Here is a 20,850-nt window from a genome sequence, read left to right on the forward strand (position 1 = left end):
TGAATACAACCGCAAAAACATTTAGTTGTTTTATTGCCTTTGCTACTAATTTTTCATAAAAAATTTTAGAATATACCAGCGGTTTCAAATAATTTTAATTCGCTATGTGATAGTCTTGTGTTAATATGCAATGATATTTAGAATTTCAGTCGCAGAAATAATATTCCAGTGAATTGAAATAACGTAGTAATAAAATTGTTTCTCTGACCTTTATGTTTCGACTTAAATGCAATCCAATTTCTATTCCTAAAAGTTCTTTTCAAGCTCAAGGCTTTATTTCAGCTAAACATATCACTATATATTCGGAATAATATTAATTTTTTGTAGAAATCAAGGTTTTTTATAACCTACCAGGTATGCTAAAGAAAAGGAAAGCTGTAATTTGAGCTAGAGATATTCCGGATTTAATGTTATAAAAATACACATATTTGGCGAAAATGTATTACTGCTAATATAAAGAATATTTTCTTCAGTGGATACTTCATGAATTTTAAATGTAAAAATTTCAGATGAATTTAAAATAGAACTTAAAAACTGATTACGTTATATGTATCACTATAATGTAAATAAGGTCACTCTTGGATAACGATATTATTGTGTGAAGACAAAGTATGAAACGTATTTAGACTGAAAAAAATTGTGCCAATATGCTATAAAAGCAAACCAGATCAGATCAAAATGCGGAACTAAATGTAACACAAAATGTCTTGTATAACTTAAATATTCCTATGTAGCTAGATTTTTTATATTAGGTTAAAGATCTAAGCTTCTAAATCTCGCTTTTCTAAAATATTCCATGCGTTTTTTGTTTTGTTTAATTATCTTTATGTGTTTTAAAAATATGGTGGACTTATTCATGTAATATCTATAAACATTAAGCATTTCCAAAAACCGAACATACTAGCTACCATAGCTAGCATTGAAAACAATGACATTGGAGTAAAAAACAACGCAAATATTTATTTTCAACCTATGAGTCATTAATATTACAAAAAGGGTCAGATCTACCGGATTTATTAATTTCGAAACATATCTTAACAGGCCAAATTGAAACTGAAAATGTTTGGCAACTAAAATCTGATCACAACTCAATCCTAAAAAAAGTCAAAAGGACAAAATTTTGCTAACGGATGTCCGGATTTGGGTTCAGATTAATTATGGAGAAAAAATCACCGTAAACTAGAAAATTTTCAGTCACTCACACAAAAAGTTATTCCAGCAAGAAGATAGAAATCGCATCATGATGTAAATTGCCTCCTAGAAATTAAGGATATATAAAATAAATAAGAAAAACTAGAAGAGTATGATACAGAGTCAGAAACAAGCGAATGATATCAAAAAAATTGATAAATATAAATAGAATTTTCTCTAAATATAAATTAGTGAATAAAGCTTGGAAGCAGACAAAGATTCAAAGATTATTCACTATGAAAAACAACTTGCAGATCAAAGGACTAGGGTAATTCTGCAATGTATATAACACGTTTTTATCATTTCCATATAGCTAAGAGGTTAGGGTTTCTCCAATGGAAGTTTCCATAAAAATCTTCGATGTTATAAAGCTTCCGAAGGATTTTGTTGATATTTTCTTGAGTTTTAACAATGTTACCTCGCTGCTAACTGTCCTATTCACATTTATCGAGAAAATGCTATTAAATTGTGCTAAAATATTCCAACAACAACAGAAAATATTCCAACAACAACAACAAAAAGAATACTTCGCTTACATTCATTCTGTAAAGTTATTGTTATTGTTATGTTCAATAGAAAGATTACGTAAAATCAAGTAGTACACAAGATCTACAAAAAGTCTAGGTATTGGAAAGTAGTACTTAATAGATATAAATCTAACTACATCACTTAAAGAATACGCTATTCCAGAAATAGACTCAACGAAATATTTCGTCATCCATCTAAATTATAGATTAAATTGAAAACGTCAAGTTGAACAAAATCTGGAGATCAAACTGCTTCAAAACCAACGTTTTATAAAAAGAAGATTATCAAACTTTGGTAAATACATATTTATCTTAGCCTACATTCGTCTGGCTAGTAAATTGATCCATATACAATTGGAAAATATAGTAATAGAGTAATATTTAACAAAGGTTCTTTTAAAGACATCTAAAAAGTATGTCATAAATGGTATTCAATATATTATGTTATTGCTTGTTCCTATATCTTTGTCTTGAGTTTCTTTGTTATATTTACACGCCTTTTCATTCTTGTTTCTAATTAATACAGTTGCAACAGAAACATGTTTTCACTAAAAACAAGACAATAAAAGATATATTGTCCAGCGTATATTGAGCAAAACCATATGGTATACACATACATCATATAAATTGATTTACGTGTCCAGTACATAACAGTTATTTTTTTTTATTGTCGGCTGTTGAATTAATCCCGTTCATTATTGTTCCAATCGACTCGATCTGATTTATATATTCGCTAGTTACCTCATAATGTTACAGCATTTTTCGCCGAGTAATCGAGATAGAACAATGACCATTTCTGACAGCGGTCGATTTTACGATCAATTTGTTCAAAGGCCGGACCGGATGTCAAGGACAAGCGTGTTACCTCTTTTTTCTCGTTATTCAATTATAACAAATGAGTGTAACACACGCGTATAGGCTGTTGATACCTGGTTTGGTTTGGAAACGGTTTAGAAATACGGTTCGTTGTTCCAGTGAGTCACGTCTATCGAGTACGAATATAAATGCTCCTCGATCGTTGATTCAATAAATCTTCGACTATTGACTTATTCCAACAACGTTATTATTATTTACGTGACATATTTGGGCTTATGTTTAGCGAGCAATAATTTTTTTCTTTGCTGTTATTGACCTCTTATAAGATAGATCCAATGATTTTATTTAATGTCCAAGAATATTTATGGGGTACTGATTGTATCAGAGTCAAGCTATAACAATAATTGAGAATTGCAAGATTGACACTGGTTTTCAGCATTTTTGTTTTAAATAAGTGAAAGGAACTAATTGACTGTAATTAATTTATTAGGTGCTTTCATGCATTTTCAGTGTTACATTCAATGGGTCTAACATTTTGATACATAATTGTTTTCAATTTAAAATTACAGAGTTACTGAGTGCATACAAATGATAATAATGGACCCTCAAAATTGCATTTTCGACGTTCATTACTCTGGTTCTTAGTTTGAAGTAAACTGCTGTCGAAGACTATTAAACACGTATAAAAACATATAGTTATCTCATAGTCATATGTCAATATTCAACGATTTAAGTAATGAATTTAATGTCACTGATAAGAACTGTCACAGCCTGAAGAGCTAAAAAAGTCTAAACATAGTGATTTTTAATATTTATTGGACGAAAATCTAGTTTAAACTCTCAGGGAACTTTCAGTCACCTTAGTACTTAATGAATCAACGGTTTCTAGCGGTTTATATGGGATGAGAAACATCCAAAAGGAGAATGCCACCACATACACAAACATTAACTGACTGAAAATGCCATATCGAATTGCTCCAACGTCGCGGTTTAATTGCGCCTGGCCATGAAAGATGGATCTACTATTGCAATCCGAAGCTCAAAGAATCAAGGACCAGTCCGGGATAACTATCATAACCGGGATGGCGTGCGGGGGAATATTCTACTAAGAATGTACCAAAAAATACTGCGGTACATTTAGTAAAATTTGGTGTAATACCATCTAGTAAAATCAATTGATTCTGTTACTACACATGTCTATCAGCCTCAACTGAAAAAGTTGAATGACGAATAGTTGCATAATTAACAGCATCTGCTATTAATAGATGCAAATCTCTTAAATGACAACGCTCGATCACACATTACAAGGATTCTTTATGATATGCTGTTGCAGCTCTAATGGGACGTGTTGCCCCACCTAGCGTACTCACCAAACATAGTGCCCCTTGATATTAAGCTTGTTCAGATCGATGCAGCATGATTAACTGGCATATTGTTTCGAAATATTGAGAAAATGCGAAAATGTATCGCAAGGTATGCCAGAAAATATACTGTAAGTATTTGAATTCTAATGGTATATCTTCCTAATCATTGGAATGTGTGACGACAGTATTACTAGTATATTGTCTCCTATAAATTTTAACTTCTATGATGTTATTCATTATGTGTTTCACTAAAATTCGGTATTTCTGTCGGATTATATATAGCTTCGTCTTAATTTATTACAGTATCGTTGAACTTTCAGGTTGTTGACTTACAGGCTGATTTTATGTTTAGAATGCTGTAATTACGAGTATCAATATAACTACATTATTGCTTATATAGCATGTTCCACAAGCCGTTTAGTAAGCCATTTTGTAGATCTGTATTATATTTTAGAAGACTTCATGAAACATTACGTGTAAGGTTGAATCAATTTTACAGTAGTTTGTCAGTAATATTGTTTGGTTGTGTGCGGTTAGATCATTTTCTTTTTTCCAATTTTCAACAATTGTGTGAAAGTGTATACCAAGAACAGTTTATGTATTGTTAAGACTAATAGCATGCTACATCGCTACTAATTATTTTATATTTGTGCTAGTTGGAGACTTTTTTTTTCAATTGTTGAATTGAGAGAAAAATTACAAGAAGGAGTTTTTTTAATTAGTATGATTTATCATTATCTTCTTGAACTCGATTTTTACGTTATAAATGATGGCATGTCTTTAATGCGCAATGCTTATAGTTTAGGAGAATTTTGATAATCAGTCCAAAGCTCACGGAAATATTTTTTTATAAAACCGATAAGAAACGTTTGATCAATTAATTACGGCAATGGCATTATCTTTTTATCAAACCCTTATGTATATCTCTAATATTTGGGCATTGTTACGGTATGAAATCTGTAAGCTCGAGGTCTTTAATATATGATGCAATTTATACATATGACTGTTCGAAATCGTGTTAGAACTTAAATTATTTGTTTAAGATGCGGCAGTCGGTGTACAATTGATGAAATGATACAGAGACGCAGATTACAATGGTTTGAACATATCTCTCGAGTAAAAAGTTAACAAATTCCTCACAGACTTCTGTGGCAAAATTGTCCTTTTATATAAACGTTTCATCAAACTGAGCTCCGAAAAAGACATGGAACAAAATCAGAGATAACGATATGAAAAATAGGAGACTAACATTGTCTGAGGCCAGAACAGCTGCCTAAGTCTTTTGACATAATATTTAAAATGTCAAATATCAGCTAGTAATTTCTCCTTCGTCACTGATCCCAGAAAAATTATGCTTATCAAGAAACATTGTGAAATTAAACATATTATAAACATGTTCTTTTTATTCCTCTTTTGTTGAACTAGACCAGGTCACAGAAATGCGTGACTTAATAGCGATACTATTTTATTATATTTAATGTATTTTTGCTCATTTCTTCAAAAGTGTTCTTTTTGTATGATAATTCCATTCTGGGAATCTTATATTCACCTCTTTTATCCTCCCATCTACATTCTTCTGGTTCCAAAATCTTCTCACACGTTTCTCTTGGGCGTTTTTCTGCATCGACGCATAAAACACGACGAGAATGTCCGCCAACCTCTTATTAACAACGGCAACAAAATTGCAACATAATTTTCGCGACACCAATAGGCCGTTGTGACATCTCAGCGACTGGGAGCTCGAAATACATTACGGTCCTGTCGGGAGATTGCCGGAAACCGTCAAGCCGATACAATTGCGAAGATGCGTTCGAGATAAAGTCGTAAAAGTACCGTTTCGGCCAGGTGCGTCGTTTGTGCAATTTATTTTCACCGCTGACCTGAACTAGCCCAGTGTGACCCAGACAGATGTCTCGAAGCTGGGAAAATGGAGTCTTACGTAGCAGGAATTTAGCGGACGTGTCGCCATTGCCTTATCGGTACACTGCGCCATACGCTCTCGTAATGCTAACGAGCCGATTGTTTCTTAAAATAGAAATTATTCATATGTTTACCTTTAAAGCCCGTATTCAGCGTCAGTATTTAATCGCTAATACATATATATGCTTGAATCTAATGCTAGAAGTACTACATCGGCTGAAGAGTCCCAGATATTTCCAAAGTACTAACACATACAGCGAAGATAATGATATGGCTATCAGTGTTTCTTATAAAAACAATATTTAATCAAGTTACCATTAGAAAATATGGATTAGGTGCTTGATGAGCAGCTTTATTTGCAATCAAAAATGTTCATTAAAAAATAGCATTAACAGTTCTGTACATCACTTCAGAGAAAAAGCAGAGCAGATCAGATTGAAAATCAAACAATTGTATTGGTTACTTGAAAATGACTGCCAACTTAACCTAAAACCAAAGAGTTTGGATTGAATATCCACTATAAGGCCTATTTAGACTTACGAAGTCTAATATGGGGTTTCCTAAACCATTAAACTAACTAGTAATTCAACGATGCCAAAGCAATGAACTGAACAATGGTAATAAATTATAGCCTATCCAAAGAAATTTTGTACATACGTCATCTAAAATCATCTAATAATATTAGTTCAGTTTGGCTTTGACATACAAAATTCTAATCTAAATAAAATAATTAAACAAAAATACTATTATCAACTATAATTGATTTTAACATTATAGTAAATCTAATGCATCGAAGGACTTAAAACTACAATTAATTGCAGAGTTATAATAGTTTGTAGATTACGGTTGGGTTTGATTATATTTACATCGAATTCTTTTCCATACCTTCTATGATCTAGAGTTATAGGCGCGTTTTTATGTAGTTGTAACCGCTGGGGGACAAATCCGCCTAATTAACAATTGTACCTCCAAGTAATATATTTTAATTTCATTAGAGAGCATATTACCTTTTACGCTTAATTCTTGTGTCCTTTGGTACAGTGTTTCCTTGTAGAGGCATTTTAATATCACTGTATTTCTCCTTAGTTTGTTCTATTATTACTTGTATAAGTATTTCCTGATAAAAGTAGATTTAATCACTGCAGTATCCTTAATGCATTTGCCATATCTACAAAACAGTTACTATTCATTTTCTCCTGACACATTTTAACCAAATACTCATGTATATTGTGAACAATTACGCACATATCTGTGCACATAAACCTTTTACGCTTTACAATAACAATTCCCACAGTTATTATATGTTAATTATACACTCACCTCTACTTGTTTCCACTCTCATTACCCTGTCTTAGAAATTGGCAGATCATATTGAATCATATCATATTCAGAAAGTTTCATTCAAGTGAATAAATAAGATGCTAATTTTCATATTCCAAGAAGTAAGAGATTGGCAATCGTTCCTTACTTACTCGAATAATTCCTTGACGTAGTTCCGAAAAAAGTATCCTAGTTAATGCTATAAATTTGCCAAAGGTGGCTTGAAAGTGTTCAAAGTCTCCTAATTATAAACTGTTACAATTAAGAAGCAACCGTGTTTTGAGAACCAGAGTAGTTTATCTATTTTTGGCACAAGCATTATAGTTTAGGTTATAAGGTCACCAAATGGGAACTACAGCTGCTGAGGAGTAAGATAGATATCTGCTGAAATTTGTACAGAATATTACAATGTATAGTACATTTCTACTCTATTCTGCCACGATTGCTGTATTCTATTAGATTTTGGGGCACAAACACTTGGTATTCAATACGATAAAATTGAAAGCTGGCGAGAATGAATGGTTGAATTGATCTGGAATATGGCACTGGATATTCTGAGAAATTGAGGTGGTTTATACCGGACTCAATAAGTCGCCATTTATTTCCATTGAACGAAGATAATTTTCTAGCAAATTAAAAGCTCTCTTGTTTTAAATCCCATGGGTTTCATAACTCATATACCATAACTAATAAGTGATATATCAGAATATGTAGTAACATTCTAGAAATAGCTTTTTATGAACTGGTTAAATTTAATCTGAAATGTCGACCTGTTTTTTTGATTATATCTTTAGCTTATTAAAACTAATATTCACTATTGCTGTCCTAGAGGATAATTTCAACAAACTTATTTGTATACTATAATTGCAGTTAAATGCTTTCTTTTAAATCTGACATACCATAGTTAATATTTTGTTCCCAGCTGCATTGTTTTTGGAGATATTATAACAAAAGTTAATTATTTGAAGATTAGGACATTAGTGTTCTATAATATGTTACTAGTTCTCATGTATTCCAAATATAGAAACATCATAATTTATTTCAGGACATCTGTAACTTGATGATAATCCATCAATACATAAGTATTGCAGTGTGTTGGCTGACATTTCAAATTATTTTTTTGTATCATAATGTTGGCTTATATACTATCTTGTTATTGTAACGGATTACTGAATTAATAGAATTATTCGCTCAGAATAATTTATTATTCTTCTGTAGTTCTCCAAATACATTAGATTATAAATCAAAAGTCGGTGATATCCCGAGATTATGAGATTATGTTATTATATATTTAAAGGCATCCTATAGCGCGTTCGAAAGGTTATAGTCTAGATATACCAGGTTAATAGAAAAGTCCCCGGCCTATCATAGTAAAACACATTTTTTTGCAAAAAGTTTTTTTATTTAACATAATACCCTTCTAGGGCGATACACTGATTATAGCGACCCCCGACTTTTCGATACAATTTTTGTGGTACGATTTGTCTTTTGCTTCAAAATAGGCTTCAGTTTCAGCGATTACCTCTTCTTTCGACGAAAATACAAGAAATAAATAAAAAAATAAATAAATAAGAAAAAAATATGAGAACAGGAAATAGTCGCTGTGGGCCAGATCTGGAGAATACGATGGATGAGGAAGCAATTCGAACCCCAATTTATAGATTTTTGCCATCGTTTTCACTGACTTGTGACACGGTGCATTGTCTTGGTGAAGCAGAACTTTCTTTTTTTTCAAATGCGGCGGTTTTTCAGCGATTTTGTCCTTCATAGGGTTCAATAACCTGTCTTGGACTGTCGATTGGACTTCGAAATGAAATGATGGAGCCTTGTTTCATTCAATGTCACATATCGATGCAAAAACTTGGGTTTATTACGCTTGGTCATCTTCAAACACTGCTCCGAATCATCAACTCGTCGTTGTTTTGGTCAAAAGTAAGCTGGCGCGGCAGCCATTTTGCACAGAGCTTTCTCATTCCCAAATATTCGTGAATGATATGATATACACGTTCAGTTAATATTTTAAGAGTTTTTTATTTCATTCAGTTTCATTTTAGGATCATTTAAAATCATTTTGTGGATTTTTTTAATGTTTTCGTCGGTAACAACCTCTATTGAGCGTCCACTGTGTTCGCCGTCTTAGGTGCTCAATTCACCATGTCTAAACCTAGCATACCAATCCTTGATGGTTAATTTTCCTGGGGCAATGTTCGGAAACTCGGCATCAAGTCAAGTTTTTGTTTAAACTATTTTTTTCCTTCAAAAAGCAACATTTTATCAAGACGCGAAATTCCTTTTTATACATTTTTTCACAATAACAAAAGTTGTTTCACTCAAAATACTAATAATGATATTATTCACAAACTAATGATCCGACAGTTCACAAATTTATACACGCATCTTTTGAGGATTAGGGCTAAAAAACATATAGATTTAATTATAGTAGAGCCATCTATGTGTCAGGCCGGGGACTATACACATTTTTGAAAACCTTGACACAGATTACAGCGTCCTCTAATAGTTGTTCTTCTTTTCTACATTGGCTCTTTTATCGACATAGATCATATATTTAACACCCCATCTCAAATTGAATTAAAATTTAACATTATAAACAAATGTTACAAAAATACATTTAAATTGCCAGAAGAAAACTATTACATTCTACATACAGGTTTGTTTAAACTTAGAACTATTCTATCCTTGAATTGGGTGAAGTTAATGATTTAATTGAATAAGTCTGCACAATTATGTGATAAACAGACGTAACAATTTTTTTGTCACACAACACTCATAAAAAACTTTCAGCAATAATAGAAATATCCGCCAAAATACTATTAACTTTTAATACCAATTATGTAGATTGTTCTTGGCCTGTCAAGCATACATATGTATTTGCTTTCGAATGAATTTATTCCATGCCACTGGTCTTTATAAAATGGCATGGGCCAGAATCCATTAAAAATTTTTCTAGTTGGTTACCTTCTAACTTATACCTAACAAGTATGTCTTCATTACTTGGTCCTTCATGTCCACTATCTCCTTACATTAGTCCATGGTCGTTAGTACATTCTGGATTTCCAAGTTTTTGTTTTCAGCTCTCCATTGGTTTTTCAAATATTTGTTTACATATGAAATAGATACTACATGCATTATCTGAACTAGTAACTAACGAAAAGTATATAAGTCTGCATTTTTAATTTATATAGTACACTTTAGATTATTTTCCCACTTTGGCTGATGTTAATTTTAATTCCAATCATTGTTACAATCTTCCATGTTTCCTCAAGCAGTTGATAAATGATGAAAAGTTAAACTTTTTTTGTCTTTTCTATTACCATTAAAAGAGAGCTTTTGATTTAGTCTGCTGTTTACTCTTCATGTCCTTTTATTAACGCATCGCAATTACCACCTTTTGTGAACAAGGAATAATCTAGTGATCTTTCAAATGGTAACTCGTTCGTCATTTGAATCTTATATACCAACATTTTGGCCAGTTTCTTACATATAATTTAGCCAAAACAATACTTGATTTAACTGTTGGTATCTTGTTTCAGCAATTAAACCCTCTGATTTCATAGAGATTTCCATATAGTTATCTTTATCTATTGTTTCATTTAAATATATGATTTATATGACATCGATAATATATTTAACAGTTAATGCTATTGTGCCTTTGTTTTACATGAAAACAATGCTAGACCAAAGAAATATTTATTGACTCGGTAAAAATTGAGAGAGATTTTTGAAGAAGTTTTACTGCATCCGTCCTATAGCCCACATTCTTTTGATTACCATTTGTTTTTACTGGGAATGTTGCTACTGGGAATGGGTTATGTTTGAATTATTTTAGAAAATATAAGACATCCAAAGATGAATGGCCAAGGAAAAGCAATAAATGTTCAAAGTTGCTAGTGAAATTAATTAAAATCGCAGAAAAAAACACTGTATGAACAACACCATAGTCATATATGCAGAATTTGCGTGTTATGATATTCAATCATAAACATTATTAGCTCATCCTGTGTATCGTTTTAGGCTGCTGATAATTTAAAAATTATATTATAAATTTGATTAGATTCAGACAGATATATCTATAGTAATATATCAATTCTTGAAAATTAAATGGTATATTTTCTCAAATAACAACATTTGTCAAAAATTTTTAAAATAGCATCGATTTTATGATTTTGCTATAGCTCTACTACATGGCATTTTTATGGAAATAATTTCTAAATATATTGCTAAAAAACTAAATTTACTTCATACTATGTAGTGATTTAAAATAAATAAAAGTTTTAAAAAACAAACCTAAATAATTTAAAAGTTATATTAGAATTAAAATTTATTTTATATTAGAATAAATATTGTTGTTTATGTTATTTTTAGTACCATAAAGGCTAGTTAAATGGAAAAATACTTCTATAAAATTTGCAATAACAAATTTAAATCCAATATAAGTTTAGAAACCATTTAATAATTTCCATGTTTGTTATGGTATACGTATTTATTATTATTTTAATACCAATCAGTCGGCATGTATATTTGAAATTATTTTTGATGTATTATAAATTTAGCATATATTTTTTTATGATTTTTTCTACATACTCACATTAACTAGAGGTAAAGTACAAGTAACCCTGTCAAAGCTACAGCCATCCGGCATATAATTAGTTAATAATCAGTTGATTGACGAGAAAATGAACAACAGCTTAGATTTTAATTAGAAAATGATTGATGATTGTTGTACATGATGATTAATGAAAGGGTTTTTATCACTAAATATCAACGTTATTATAGTAGCAGTATGGGCTTAGTCTTTTTGTTGGCAGACCGAGATGTATAATGTTACTGCACAATATTGTTCATGACGTAAATATTACGCTATTAATTGGTCACTTAATAGTGACAATAAATAATATTAAATGAAATTATTTTCAGAGCATAGACAATATAATATATGAATGCGTGGAAAAATTACACCTAAACTCAACATTCACTTGATTAGTACTGTTTTTCATGAAGAATACTGAAGCCAACGCTAAGTTTCGCAAAAGTGATACAACCATCAGAAAATCTGGACACCTGAGTGGAAAGAATACGATATGGCGATATGGTGGTCTGATAAATTATCGCTTACATCGCTATCCGTACTGCTTGGTTCCTAGAGCATGGGGTCCAGCATGGGGCTGGATTCTTTGTGGTTTTAATGGCAATATTATGTTATTCAGCTGGCCAACAAATTCACATCACTAGTCGGATTACTATCGAATGAATATCTCGAAATCTTCATTGACAAAGTTCTTATTATGATCAGCATATGTCCATCAAACACTGTCATATTCCAGGATGAATATAACCCCATAAACACAGCCAAAAGATTTTGGTTTGACGATATAATCAAACATATTCCATAGCCATCTTCCATGAGCAGATGTTTTGCTATAAGAATGGGATAACATTCAATTGGAAAGTATTCAGACACTTTTCGGATCTACTCCGCGAAGAATTGCAGCTATTGCTCAACACCTTTTTAACAAATTAATATTGTGTGTATGTCAGATTTTCATATTATTACATATTAAAATATTGTAATAGTTCATGAATTGTATTTTGCTATAGACGATGTAATTTTCATTATATTGTATTGATTTAATGGCTAAACAAATCTGAATATTCCAAATAATTCGGTTTTTGAGTAATTCTTCAATGTATTCCTAAATTGGAAGCTATCTGGAATAACATAAATAATTTATTGAAGTCACAATCGGAACGAAAACACTTAGTTCAGGGACAGTCGCACTTTTGGTAATGTAAGGAAGCAATTCAAATGTAACTTTCCAAATCCGAAAACAGTTTGTCTAGAAATGACATCAATTTTTACAGCTAAACCAAAACTTATAACACTTCAACAGTCAATAATAGTCCCTTAAAGATATAACAATTCTTTTGTTTTTAAGTTTTAAAAGGAAACTTTAGTATGACAAGACATATAGACAATTCAAAATAGCAGTGAACTCACGTCATCAAGATGTCAACTGTATTGTTTATCCCAATTTTTAAATTCCATTTAAAATGAGGCAATATTTTCCTTCTCATTTTATACTAGTTAAAAGATATGTTCAGACATGTAACCGAGTCAGCCTACGAAATTTGCCAGGTTGTCAAACGTCTGCAAAATTCTTCAAAACTGTGACATTTATTACAAGTTATTAACCGGCAAACGTTGTATTGGCGTTTTGCTTGTTTCCATAAATTTCAAATTACTACTTATTACTCTGATTGAAAATACCGATTACCAGTTGAATGTTTTTGAACAGGATAATATATCCATTAGATATACTATTATATTGAATATATTATATTTGATAAAAAATAAAATTTAGATTACGTGAGTTCACTGTTTCATTGAACGTATTACATAGACCAAATTAATATTATACTGCACAATATATATTGCATACCGTGTTCACAACTAAAATGAGTTTTCTTTATGCAGATATCATCCATCAACATGGAATCCTGGTTGGAAGATGTCAAGCGCGTAAGAATCCCCCGACCAAAGTTTGGCAGTAGCGGAAGATGTTACGTCTATCCACCAACGGAGCCACCCAAGGACTATCTCTACGAAGATCCGCAGGATCTTAAGTTAAAGAACTCTATACAAAGCACGAACTTATCCAAAGCGACAGAAGACTTACGGCGAGCCTTCCAGGAAAAGCTTTAAATGTCTCTCTCCGTAGATTTAATTTTAATATTTGACTTATTACTTTTATGTGGGAATCCTCATCATTAATGTTTAGTTTATAATCAGTAAGATTTGTACATACAATATGTTTATTTATGTATAGTGTATAATTTTGTTTTAACACATATACGTAAAATCTTATTGGTAAATAACACTTTCACTTTTCTTCCAACTATTACTGCAAGAATTATATAAACTTACTCAGTATGTATTATTTAGAATTTGCTATATTTAGAATAACACTAGATATAATGTGGATTCTTTTGATTTGCCAAAAGTGACTAATAATGTGAAACTTGCGTCATTATTTCAATGATTGTGAGTTAATTGTGACCTGATTCGATTCTATGGATGTCTTATATAATATTCCTTAAGATGATTAATGCTGAATAGTCTGTAATTTTGATTTATTGACTAACAACTGACAGTCGCATGCAGAAACGTTCCTTATGCAATAATTTTTTAGATTCACATATGGCGTTAATTTTTATCGTCCTCTTTATAAATTTGGCAACATTATCTGAGAACTCTATAAATAATATATGTAAATAACTGTGATATTATAACAAGTTTTTTTAAAAATATACAACAGGTGTAGATCGAGACAAACTAACAGACTTCACATTTAATATATGTTTTAAGCGAAAAAATGCGCTTTTTATCTAACAGTACATTATAACTAACAGTTATTTTTTATAATACTGGACCGAGTTACTTTTAGGTGTGTACGTTTATTAGGAAACATAAATCATGTTTTATAAGGTGGTTTAATTCTCCGATAAATTGTTATATTATATTAATATTAATAAATATTACAAAACTAAATGGTGATTATTTTTTTTAATATTCAGTATTAGTTAGAAATAAAATAATAACGATATTAAATAAATCAGCTAGACATTGATTATCAAAAAATAGCTGTGGATTAAAAAAAAGGGATGTTTAAAAAAAATCGTAGAAATCTTATAGATTATTAGAAAACTAATATATGTCTATAAATTAATGTACAGTATATATATTAATATATAATTTTTCATAAATTGGAAGCCATCTGCAATGGTGTAAATAATTTAAAGAAGTCACAATCGGAACGAAAACATATTTAATACATTGGCAGTGGCACTTGATTAAAAATTAACTTTTTGCATTTACTTCAATTATTGTTTATAACTCAACTCTGTAGTAACTCTTTAATCATCCAAAACCCATTTATCACGAAATGCCATGGTACTACCTGATCACTTTTTCACTTTAAAAAGCCTTTTCCTCAATTTTTCTGGGAACATGGTGATACCGTGTTAAAAGAACGATGTTAATTTCATAGTGTCCCAATCATCGGTCTATTTTCGCCATTCTTCAATATTTTGGGAGAGTTAATCAGAAACAGTTATCAACTGTTTAATTCGATTTCAGCAACAATGCACCTTTTGCATAGACATACTTTATTACCATTAATAGTTCGCAAAATTTTTTGTACCTATATTTATCGTAGTGTCCAGCTTCGCGTGTTAACGACTGGAAACATTGATTCATCAACTGATGAATGTGAAAGTCCGAATCTGAAAACTTGAGCAGGGTCTCTGTCTATTTTTGGTCTTCCATGCCGTTCCTTTTATTTGACATCAAAATCGACATTTTTAAATCTTTGAAATTAAAGTCGGCCATTGGGATATAACAGAGCAGCATCGATATAAGTTTCTAAAAGTGTTTGATGGACTTCGGCAGCATATTTATTTAAATAAAACAATAAAAGTACTGATTATCAAAAATGTCATTTTGAGCATTCGATGTTTAGCCTATATATTATTTATTAGCTTAATAATATATTTTTTAAATATAAGTATTGATTCAATTAATAATTCTCCGCCATATGTTATAAGAATTCAGCATTTTTCTAAAAGGACGGAACTTTTATTAGAAGAGGTAATATTTGGTATATAGAGAAGGTAAAATGGGTTATTTAATTTTTATTTATAAGGTTTCTCATCTGGTTTTTATAAATTATGCATTACATCGTCAAACCTTGTCATGTGTATCAAAGAAAAATAGTTACTTATTTCAATACGCAACTTATTTTTATATTTAAATACTCAACTTATTTTTTAGGTTTAATTCGGTATGAACCTTTCGTCTTCATAGCATTTTGATATTTCGCTACGTTGCAAGTCTTCGGCGTTTTGTTTTTAAAATATTGAAACTATACAACAACTTCTTTAAAGTGTCATGCCAGCAATTGGCTCTTATCAAATACAGACCTTTTCAAATCAAACGGTGAAATATTATTTGTATTCATAACAATTAGTTTTTTAGAGTATGTTATATATGTTATAATTAGGTAATTGCCAATTAATATTATCTATATTAGAGAGGGATTAAATAAAATATGCCTAACGGCATTATTGATTGGGTTATAAGTCCGTACGCTCAGTTAAGTGTTAATGGCTCGCAGATGTTATTTATAAAGTGTCTTCACTAACGACGGTCCTTGGATGCAATCGATTTATCACATCTCTCCTAACCTAGGCGATTCCAGTTTTTTTGACGATTTTATAAATTCTCCACTGGTTTTCTAATACAATCTATCTGAAATTCAGATAAAAACATTAGGAAACTAATATCGGTCTGTGCATATATCCTATACATCATGACTTGTCAACCGATATATCGTCCCATTTCCATAAGCATCAGTTTAAAGAAGTCGAAACCTTATTAAATTTTGTTCAAGTTACTTAATTTTACAACCTATCTTGTTTTAGATATCAAGCCATATTAAATTCTTCTTTTCAAACCGCAACCTGAGAGTCAAGGAACGTCTAACACTCTGCGGTCTTTAGCAGAATGAAGACATCTCCATTCTATCAACCAACAAAGGTCACACTGGACAAATAGGATTACAAAGAAGTTGAAATCCTCATAGTAATGGCGGTACAATCTCAATAAAAATGTAATTATCGCAGGTCTAACCTACGCCCTCTCTAAACAATTAACTAAACCTAAACCAAGATACTGACTCTCAAACGAATCCAAGGAACAGTCTTGTTAATTTTGACGTAGTCTCCCATGTTACCAAAGTCCACAGCAATGAGACTTTAGATATAATGGAATCATGCTGTTTATATGTTACAAAGAACTCATAAACTATTTAACTAATATAGACCAACATAGTTGCCAAACTTACAATCGGTAATTAAGTCTATTTGGAAGGTTTCCAATAATTATGACGTCTATCATGGTACTACATAGCTATACAGAGGCATATTTCCTTTTGATCGCTTTATTTTTGACAATAGGTGATCATTTAAAGTGAGCTTTAATGAATTGATCAATCCCTAGCTTGATAGTAGCATTAGTCGGTTGTCTTACTGCTGCAAGAATCACGGTTTCGAATCCGGTGGGGCTTGCATGTACTTTATGTTTGATATTGTCATTGTAAATGATTCTAGGCATTAGTGAAAAACTGCCAAGGAATAACCACCGCAGTTACAACGGTAGCTAGTTTGGGTAAGAACGGATATCTTCTTGGATGGTATCTAAAGTGGTTATTTACCACTTGGTAGGTCTAATGCCGAAGATGTGGTTTGGACTTTAACCTCAGGGTCTACATCAAATGCCTACATTTTATCTACTGTATGATTTTTTTATAAAACTGTCAACAATTACAATAGATTTATACTGCACCATTATCTTAAAGCTTTTTAAGAAGTTTGGCTGACTTTACTGCTTCTAAAACGACGAAATCATCTTAAATAATTATTTTCACTTATTCACTTGGTTCGAAATAATAGGAATTCTTAGTTACAGTTCAGTTAGAAGAGAGTTGGTGATTGCAGAGACACTATAAATAATTAATTTTCATTTTGTAGTTGTTGGTTTATCTTCTTTGTCCTTGGTGAATTATATATAGTTTCCTGCAAATTATTACACAATACCTCACCATATTTTATTAACTCTCATGATTTTCAATAAATTCTATATGATACCAAAATATATGTCAGTATATTTTAATGCAATATGGCTTCGAATAAGATTTTATATTTAAAAGTATTTATTTTCAATAATATAAAAACAGCAGTTGCAGCTAAGATATGAAAAGTCATAAAGAGAATACGTATCAATATATAAAAAAAACCAATTAAAAAATTTGTTATATTGTGTGTCAAGATAATCGTACGAATGTTTAAGCTGGTTAAATATTTTAATTAACTATTTATATATTACGTAGGAAGGGAAATTTATTTTTAAAAGTTTTTCTGATAATATTATAGTTAATAAAATTGAAATCAGGAAACAATAAAACATTTGTTTGTGAAATGTTTCCTTTAAACATTTGATAAGCCAGGAAAAATATTTAAGCTTACCTAATGAAACATAGACGGAATTAAAACTGCTATTTGTCACCTTTATGGTTACTTTACTTAAAACTATGTCTGGCTAAACACGCACCGCCTAATTTTATGATTATTGCTGCTTGATTTTCAGGTATTTTCCAATGCTAGCCTTTGAACAAGCGTAGTATCATATATTTTGTAAGAAGTTTTCCTTTTGCGACTTGGGATTCAATTCAAGGGGATTTATTGGGATTTAAGTATTTTGTATTTTGCTTTATATTTGAGCATTCTCTATTGAAGACGGTCTAAGATATGACCTTTTTAAATAGACTCAGAAAGGAAACTTGATTGATGAAGACGCTTTTATAAATTAATCAAGTTGAAATATACAGAGTTGCAAAGAGCCAACTTAATCTAAGTTCTAATGTGATGCAGATAATTTTCTAATGTGATATATTAATATAGATAAATCTTAGATAACCTGCAGAATATCTGTTAAATCAAACGAATAATAAATATTTCATGTTACAAATGAAAATACTGACTAGTGTAATATTAGTCAGAAAGGAAAGTAGGTCAGTAGTGTTGATATTTATTTGAATACTATCTAATGTTGAAGGATGAAAAGTACAACACTGCAAACATAATACAGATATTTGACAAAATAATTAACCAGGTCTGTTGATATAGTAACTCAGTAGAATTCGTGTCATGCAATGCACTTTTTAACACAAAGTTTATTTCGTTGAAATGTGTTTGCGATTGCTCTACAACATAAATAATTTGTTTAGATTTCACGGAAACTGTTCTCGAAAAATGATGATTGTAGTAAAAAATGATTGTAGCGAGAAATGATTGTAGCAAAAAATCTTATGTAGCAAATGGAACGTAGCTCATACATAATATTGATAAAAATAGCATAGCTTAATAATTTAAGTAACATAAACTTTCTATATTTATTTGTCTAATAATTTCTATAATGTCCCCTGTACTCTATCAAAGTTCAAGGATTTGTATCGAATACTACAGAACAAGGCATTAAATTGGTTAGAAAAATGTGACTTAAGTGCTAGACAACATTGAAATTCGAGAGTCTAACAAGATTAAACGTTATTAGTTATTATGTGATGCAAGTAAATTTTATTTGGTGTCTGTTGTCTTACATTCCATATATAAATTATACCTATTACCCCGGCTTTTGCTCGTGTTATATTTGATTCAGCTGGAGTTTTTGTTCTTTCTGCAGTATCCCTTTGACACTTTCGTCCTTCGATTTATTTAAGTCATCCTCTGATCCTTCTCATTTCTGTACGTGCTCCCCAGACTATCTTAACTCTTTCACACTCAGTATGAAAAATCAGAAATTTGATTTGCCTGATATCTCTATTTTATTAATAAATTAATTATTCATGGCGAAATATAAATTTTCAGTTTTATTTCAATCCTGGCGTTAATTTCCCTCTCCTGTTTTTTTACATTCAATTTCCTCAATACTTTCTCAATTCAAACAATCATATTTCTTGGCCCTCTTTCCTCGACATAACTCTTCTTTTGTTTTTGATCGGCATCATTCCGTATTCATCCAATACGGTGTTCTATCTACTTAATGTTTGCTATAGCCGGTTTTATATATCAGTTGTTACCATTATATAATCAGCAAAGGCAATACTTTCCGAGAATTTTTTGTATTCTCATATCTTATGTGCGTGCAGTGCTATTTCTTCAATCCTTAATAGAGACCTGGGAGGCTCGTGCATAAATACTTTTAAACCCTGTTCAATTAAAAGCTTTTTACAGCAGAAAAGAGCCAATATACATTTTTTTATTTCATCCATAAATACTATGATAATTTATACAAAACAATTGATTGTGTTTTTATGTTTTTCAACAATAAAACAAGTGAACATATGTTTCTGGTTATGTTTTTGAAAATTTTAATTAACCTCATACTTCACTTCCGTTAAATTTATTTCGTCAATGTCTCTTTTACGATTTCTTAAACTTACAACATAGCAAGATAGCATTTTTATCGCAAGGTAACGATTTTCCTTCTGTCTATTTTTTTATTAATGATACCGAGATAAAAATACGTTCCAAGGAAAAATTTCAATAATCTATTGTTAGATAATTTTCATTATTATAGTCACGAATATAATAGCCGTAGGTAATAATTCCGCTTATTGTAGGGTTGCAAAACAGGGTATAAACTGTAACAGGCGAAACGTAAACTTTCGTGACTATTCATATCTATCCTTATTATATATAATATAATATTTTAATGGGCTGTATGGTGTCTAAGTTTCTGTGAAAAATTGTAACGTTGAAGAAAAAAATCATTTAGATTGACATAATAATGATGATCAATTAAAACCATACAAAATAATGCCTTTTATATTTAACTTTCGATATAACCTCATGGAAAAGGCCAAATACTTGAAATAGTAGTATATATTAGAGCTGCGTGTTTTACCAGCATTTATTTCAAAAATTTGTTTTGCTATAATATGACGGAGACGAAAGGACAAGTTGTCTAAATGAATATATATTATGTATTTACTTGATATATATGCAACACACAATTTTACTGGAATTTTATACATGTTTTTATGCTGCTAAACCAACATGATCTTACACACCAATAC

General features: G+C 30.8%; 2 protein-coding genes across 7 annotated transcripts in view; one reads left to right on the forward strand and one right to left on the reverse strand.

Annotated features, from left to right (window-relative positions):
• Positions 1 to 14,502, forward strand: part of LOC143192990 (uncharacterized) — a 69,211-nt gene extending 54,709 nt beyond the window's left edge. For all 4 annotated transcript variants that reach the window (XM_076398891.1, XM_076398892.1, XM_076398893.1 and 1 more), the window contains one exon: positions 13,632 to 14,502. In XM_076398891.1, the coding sequence (XP_076255006.1) occupies positions 13,647 to 13,859 (213 nt within the window). In that variant the 5' untranslated portion in view covers positions 13,632 to 13,646 and the 3' untranslated portion in view covers positions 13,860 to 14,502. The remainder of the gene's footprint in view (positions 1 to 13,631) is intronic.
• Positions 1 to 20,850, reverse strand: part of dysc (whirlin protein dyschronic) — a 346,867-nt gene that overhangs the window by 128,454 nt on the left and 197,563 nt on the right. The window lies entirely within an intron of this gene.

This window comes from Rhynchophorus ferrugineus, unplaced genomic scaffold (genome assembly GCF_030347505.1).
Source record: "Rhynchophorus ferrugineus isolate W39M unplaced genomic scaffold, kcgeb_rfMv2 rfM3, whole genome shotgun sequence".
In the NCBI taxonomy this organism is placed as follows: domain Eukaryota; kingdom Metazoa; phylum Arthropoda; class Insecta; order Coleoptera; family Curculionidae; genus Rhynchophorus; species Rhynchophorus ferrugineus.